Source organism: Morone saxatilis, unplaced genomic scaffold (assembly GCF_004916995.1).
Source record: "Morone saxatilis isolate NCDOM2014 unplaced genomic scaffold, NCSU_SB_2.0 Contig5, whole genome shotgun sequence".
NCBI classification, from domain to species: Eukaryota; Metazoa; Chordata; class Actinopteri; family Moronidae; genus Morone; species Morone saxatilis.
Genome location: NW_023340095.1, coordinates 164,696 through 171,756, shown reverse-complemented (window position 1 = coordinate 171,756; position 7,061 = coordinate 164,696). Strand labels below are relative to the sequence as shown.

The window sequence follows — 7,061 nt, the reverse complement described above, 5'->3', positions numbered from 1 at the left end:
ACAGACCAGATCTCGTGGGAGACAGCAGATCCTATGTCTAATAATAATAATAATAATAATAATAATAATAATAATAATGCTGGAAGTTTTCAACATTCATGTCTGAATTTTTTATTCCCAGAACAAACAGGAACTAAATTATCTCCATTCAAACTCGAAAACGTCTCGGATTACTTTTCTCATGGTTACAATATTTTCCTCAGAAATAACAAAATAAAACCTCATTGTTTGACTTTCTGTCAGTTTTCAACAAAGACAATAAAAACAGGAAGCTGAAGGTCAGATTTGTGTCGTCGCCCTGATCGACGCCAGAGGAGGTGATGGCACCATGATGATGTCATGATGAGAGAGGTGAGCACCAGCAGGAACGTCTGAGGTATCACACACACACACGCATACGCACACACACACACGCACGCATACGCACACACACCTCCACAGGAAGTGTACTGACTTTTCAACATAAAACAATGAACCCAGATTGTTTTTCATTTGTACATCATCATATAAAATAAACAACAACAATCTGTTTATCATATTAACATTATAAACCAGTTCTGTCCATAAAAAACAAACTCATGCTGAAATGAATGAAACATTCATATTTACAACCTGTACACCATCATTCAAATATCAATAACATCATTATTAACTCATTATTAATAACCACATTATTATTCATACCATTCATAATAAAGAGCTGAACTACAACACTGAGAGGGGAAGCAGACCTGGAGCCAGTCTGACCTGGAGCCAGTCTGACCTGGTCTCTGGTGGTCAGTCTGGATGCTGATTGTAGATTCTGACGTCTGGTTTACGGTTTGTATGAGACAACAAACCTCCCGTCAGCCTGATGGAGGCTACTTTAAAGGGTCAGAGGTCACATGACATCAGAACATCTGAATCTTTAACAGCAGAGAGAAAGGGCTGCTGGGTAATGAGTGACGTTTGTTTGAGCAGAAAATAAAACAAAAAACAAGTTTTTGGCCTAAAATCGAAATATAAAATCTTCCCTGAGACGTTTTTTAAATCCGTCAAACATACGGAGCCCCGAAGCCGACAGAAATATTTTATCCATAAATGATTCAGATTATTAATTTTATCTCAAATTATTTAATAATACACATCAAACTATTTATTTTATATTTCATCCCAAAACAACTTGTTTCTTTACAAACTTTAAAAAAAAAAAAGAGATTATTTTATTCATTCACTGATTTCACATCCGTGTTGTCAATAAATAAATGAAAGAATCTGAAGTGATATTTTGTCAGTTTTGAGGCTCCGTACAATCAGAGGAACCAACGGAGAGTTAATGACATTAAAAGAAACAACAAATACACAACAATAAACAACATGCTGCAGGGTTCTAATGTTCACATTCAACCTGGAGACAACACTTTGATTTCCTGCTTGATCTGATAACCTATTAGTGTTATTGATCAGCTGATCAGTAACAAGGAGAAACTGGACGTTTTTATGAATGAAGTGATTAAGGGCGCTGTGCGTTAACGAGTTTATAAAAACGAGTTGATTGTCATTCAAAGAAATAAAGTGAACCAACAGATTTACATTACTGATTAATATCCTCATTTTATCAATAAATCAATGAAAAATTAACTTTAAATGCCTCAGCACTTCCTGTTTATGAATCATAGTGTTATGTTGTTGTTGACGTCACAAACAAACAAACTTGTTATCAGATTTGTAAAACAAGTTCCAGAAGAGGCTCCACATTAGCCCTTAATGCTAAATGCTAACTAATAATCATCATTAATGCTAAAAAATAACGCAGAGCTATTAGTATTTATTGTTACCTCTTTTAATGTCCCGCCCTGTCTGGGCTGTGATTGGTTGGTTGATGAACAGTGATATAGCGACATACGAACCGATATTTTGAACATACGGTGAATGAAACCGCCTCAGACTCTCTCCTGTGTTTATCTGTCAGTGTTTCACTGTCCATCATTAAGAAAAGGAAGAATACAACTTCCAACAGAATAAAGATCTAATATTTATATATCTATCTATATTTCACTTTATTTCTTTGATCTGAATGTTTGTCTCAGTTTCTCCTCAGATGTTTGTTGTGTGTTCTGTCTGCCTCTCAGTGTCAATATATCAGTGAATATATTCAACAATAATCAGTATAGATATAACAATGACCAGTATGTACAGCAGTGACTCACATTCAGAAGCTGTTTCTTATTGGCATCAAAAACTACTGAAACAGACTGTTTGTCCTCATTATCGTACAAAAAGTCTTTTATTTTGGAATATAAAACAGGAACTGATGTCACAGGGTGGAGATCACTGGAGCTCACCCCGCCATGTTGTCCTCGCCAGATCACCTGACCCCGCCGCAGGTCGCCTGAATCATCGCACACTGAGAGAGTCCCTGCTCTGTCCTGATTGGTCCCGGTCATAGGCTCGACTCTTTAGGCGGGTAGTCCACGTTGGTTACCATGGTGACAACCGTGACAATGTCCTCGGGCGCCGAGACGTTCGTCTGCCGCTGCATCTGCACGACGCGCTCCTCCACGCAGCCGGCCGACAGCCGCGCTTCAGCCTCGTGATCCCAGCACTCCTCGATGGTCTCGCAGAGGACCGCCAGACCCTGGACGGGGTAATAAACAACAGCGTCTGTAATAAACAACAGCGTCTGTAGATAAACGAACAGCGTCTGTAAAGTAAACAACAGCGTCTGCTACAGTAAAAACAACAGGCGGTCAGTAAAAACAACAGCGTCAGTAATAAACTAACAGGCGACTGTAATATAAACAACAGCAGTTGTAATAAACGAACAGCGTCGGTCTAAAAGACAACGCGTCAGGTAATAAACAAACAGCTGTCAGGTAATAAACAACAGCGTCAGTTAATAAACACAGCGTCTGTAAATAAGACAACAGCGACTGGTAAATAAAACAACAGCGTCAGTAATAAAACCAACCAGGACCTGTAATTAACTAACAGCGTCAGGTAATAAACAACAGCGTCAGTAATATAACAACAGGCGACTTAATAAAACGAAAACAGCGGTGCAGTAATAAACAACAGCCGTCTGTAATAAACAACCCAGCGTCCTGTAAAGAATCACAGCGTCTGTAACATAAACAACAGCGTCAGTAATAATAACAACAGCGACTTGCTAATAAACAACCAGCGTTCTGTCATAACACAACACAGTCGTGGTAATAAACAACAAGCCGTCAGTAAGACACACAAACAGCGTCAGTAATAAACAACAGCGTAGATGTGCATTGTGGGTAATGTAGTAGAGGTGCATTGTGGGTAATGTAGTAGATGTGCATTATGTATATTATGTATATTATGTATATTATGTATATTATTATTAAACTCACAGCGTGTTTCTGCCAGCACTCTCTGAGCGTCGGCCTCAGTTTCTTGTGGACCACCACCTCCTGCATGTCCTCCAGAGACGGATGTTGACCCACCTCCTCTTCAAACGGCAGCATGTACTCGTCCACTGGACCTGGTTTAGAGAGAAGGGGGTCAGAGTCCACAACAAACACACTACACCAGCAATCAGACCACCAGATGTGGAACCCTGGTTCAGGATCAGCTGGAAACTGTTTCTATCAAAGCACCGGGTTGGACTACAGCACAGAGAGGCAACGAAACACCACAAGACACCACAAGACACTCAAACACACTCTTTTAATGCATCACATGTGGATCCAGATTGGGATCAGGGTGAGGGTCTCTTACCATCTGCTGCTTTGCAGCGCGCGGCGAGCTCCCACAGAACCAGACCCAGAGCGTACATGTCTATCCTCAGGAAGGCGTCTCTCTGGAAGTTAATGGCCCCCTCCAGGACCTCGGGGGCCATGTACCTCCTGGTCCCCACCTGACACACACACACAGGGACACCATCAGGGTTGAACACCAGTACCCTGTGAGGCAGACCAGACTGGACTGGTGGTTCCAACTGGTCTCACCCTGTCAGCTTTATTTACTCTGCTGTCCCAGAAATATCATCACCACCACGGATACTATAATAGAAGATACTGTATATTATATAATAATAATACATAAATATTATATATAATATTTCTAAGATGTTAACTCTGTGTGAGCTCATTCAGAGGCCCGAAGCAATCTGTAAGTAATCATGTGACCCACTGGAGGGCTCGTGGCCCTCAGGTTGGACACCAGTGATAGTGTCAGAGCTGCAGTTCATCTCACAGCCAGCAGGAGGAGCTGTAACACCACTGAACTGAGTGCTGATAATGTTTGATCAAGGACAGAGGAGCAGGTGAGTGAGGAAGAGGACAGATCACTCTCCATCACCACTCAGGTGGACTCACCTGTCCGTGTGTGTCTCCAGGAGATTTTCCCGCCTCAAACCTGAGAGCGAGGCCGAAGTCAGCGATGCAGGCGGTGAGGTTGGACTTCAGCAGGACGTTCTTACTCTTTAAGTCCCTGAAAATCACAGAGAGAGTCCACAACCTTTAATTCCTATTTAATATTCCTGTTATTAACAACAGGTATCCAACTGTCTGAGTACAGACTGTAGTTACAGCCTGTATCTAATAATCCTCTCTTACTGCTGGAGACAGGTAGGAAACAACAGGTGTGTCTCTATACACAACCTGAGGGCCTCCAGCATCTGACAGGTGTTCAGCACACACACCTGTTGTGTGTGTGTGTGTGTACCTGTGTGTGTGTGTACCTGTGTGCGATGGCCGGTTTGTGTCCGTCCTTGTGTCCAGGTATGTCTTCGTGCAGGTAGGCAAGACCTCGAGACATAGACTGAGCGATGAGACACAGTTCAGACCAGGAGAGGACGTTGGCCTTCAGGTAGTCGGTCAGAGAGCCCTGACAACACAACAAATAAACAAATAAACAAACGTATTACAACACACAACAGTCTTATTATTAGTGTTGGCATTAGTTACTGACTGTTTATATCCATTGTGTTTCAGCAATCCAGTGATTTTGATACTTTAATGAATAATAAACAGTTTGTTAATAAAGATACTGTGATAAATGAATAATAAAAATGATGCAGATGATGTGAGTCTGCTGATGAAGACACTTGTGAAGCTGACAGTTTGATATAGTTTAGGTGAATGTGACGGTGCTGCAGTTCTATGTGCGTCCAGCAGGTGGCAGCACCTTCTCGTGGTAGGAGGTGATAAGCCACAGCTCCACGTCCAGGTTGCTTCCTCTCTTCTCGGCTCCGAGGAACTGCAGCAGGTTCTCGTGTCTCATCCCGCTCAGGTTGAAGATCTCGTACTCGTTCTGCCATGACTGCTTGTCCTGAAAACACAGAGGTCAGAGGTCACAGAGGTCAGAGGTCAGGCCTGTGTGATCTACGACCATTGACAGTGTATATAATGGACAGTGTCTTAAAACCTGCATTCTGTGTAAAGGCCAGCAGGGGGAGCTTCCCTGGCTCCAAAAACTGATCCCATTCACTCTAATGGAGAATGAGTTCAGTAAACAGTTTCCTGATGAGTTTCTGGTCTCAGTCTCTAGTTTCAGTCTTCTTCCATACAGCATGATGTTCATTTAGTAACTGATGGTAAAACAGACGATAAAGCTCAGAAACTCAGATCAAACAGTGCTGATCAGATATGGATCCAGATTCTGTTACTGTACCAGCTGATGGTGTGTTTGAGGACGCTCCGACAGTACAGACCTGGATGGGGAAGATTTTGACAGCAACGTATTCTCCGAGCAGCTGAGCTTTCCACACGCAGCCGAAGCGCCCCCTGGCTTTGATCTCCAGTAACTGCAGTGGCTTCTGGCCCAGGATGGGGGAGGGGGGCAGGGGCCCGGGGTCCTGGAGGAGACAACGTGGACAAACTGTAAGTATATGTGATCAGATCTGACTGTTACTGAGAGGTCTGAATCCATATCGCTGGTTCTTTTAGTTTTATGTTTTTAAAAACCAAACAGAATAAATAAAGTTTGTTGTTTGTGTGATAATGTGTTTGTGCTGCTCCTCTCTGGGTGTCTGCAGGGTTTCTCAGGACAGGGTGATGGAGAGGAGGTGAACTGTGCTCTATTGGGGCAGGAAGGGGTTTTATTGGAGCAGATGATTTACGACGAGGAGCTGGGCAACAGGCAGTCCATACAACCATTAAACACAGATACTGCTGCTGACACCTGCTGGTGGCTGGTTGTTGGTTGGTCCATGTGACCTCATCCAACCAACCGTTACTGTAACCAGGACGTTATTGTCAGGGCGGGAGGGACATATTCAGACCTGATGTTATATTGTTAGAAATATATATGAAAATATTATTCCAATATTTTTTACTCCACAAATGTGGTTGTGTGAATAATGTTATGGTTTAAGAAGGTGAGACAGGGACTTCAGCTGTCTGGAGACTGACTCAACATTAACTCCAAACTAAGTGACAGAGAGTCAAGAATGTGTCTATCAGTCCCAGCCTCAGAGGATACTGTACGCAGTAACAGGCTGTAACAAAGGCTGAATATTAATGATTGATCGATAATGCTACGACTGTCTGTGACATGCAGCGGGAGGAGCCGGGGATCAAACCGCCAACCTTCTGATTAGTGGACTCGCTCTACCTCCTGAGACACTATGAGACCCCTGTGTGAACTAAATAACCACAGCAGCAGGTTGGACACCAGTAACTGTTTTTAATGTTGGTTTTTCTGGAGCTGAAGGGTTGTTGTTGTTGTTGTTGTTGTTGCACTCAGTGCATTGTGGGAGATTTAGATAACTGAAAAATAACATGCTGATTTATTTTCCCCATCAACCAATCAACTGATTGAATTTCAGAGGGTTTCTTTGGTGTAACGACTGAACAACCTCCATCAGCCCGACATTGGACCATGTGACCTCGCAGGTTGGACGTAAACACCTTTACTGTTCAACATCAGTCATGCTCATCATCTGCTGATCAATACATGGAGACAGTGTCTGTCCATAAACAACAACAACACAGAGCATAAACATAAATAAAAACAACCAGTGCGTTTGCAACAGAAACTTCAGGCTGGAGGACAATAAAGATGCAAAATTAAACCCAAAAATGTGATAAATAAATAAATAAATAAAT

At 42.5% G+C, this 7,061-nt stretch overlaps 1 protein-coding gene across 1 annotated transcript in view; it reads right to left on the bottom strand.

Moving 5' to 3' along the window:
• Positions 1-95: 95 nt before the first annotated feature.
• Positions 96-7,061, bottom strand: part of acvr2aa (activin A receptor type 2Aa) — an 8,560-nt gene continuing 1,594 nt past the window's right edge. Inside the window, exons 3-9 of the mRNA XM_035676553.1 lie at positions 5,666-5,832; positions 5,140-5,283; positions 4,694-4,839; positions 4,329-4,443; positions 3,730-3,868; positions 3,363-3,493; positions 96-2,617 (exon numbers count right to left, since the gene is read on the bottom strand). Of these exons, the coding sequence (XP_035532446.1) occupies positions 2,423-2,617; positions 3,363-3,493; positions 3,730-3,868; positions 4,329-4,443; positions 4,694-4,839; positions 5,140-5,283; positions 5,666-5,832 (1,037 nt within the window). The 3' untranslated portion in view covers positions 96-2,422. The remainder of the gene's footprint in view (positions 2,618-3,362; positions 3,494-3,729; positions 3,869-4,328; positions 4,444-4,693; positions 4,840-5,139; positions 5,284-5,665; positions 5,833-7,061) is intronic.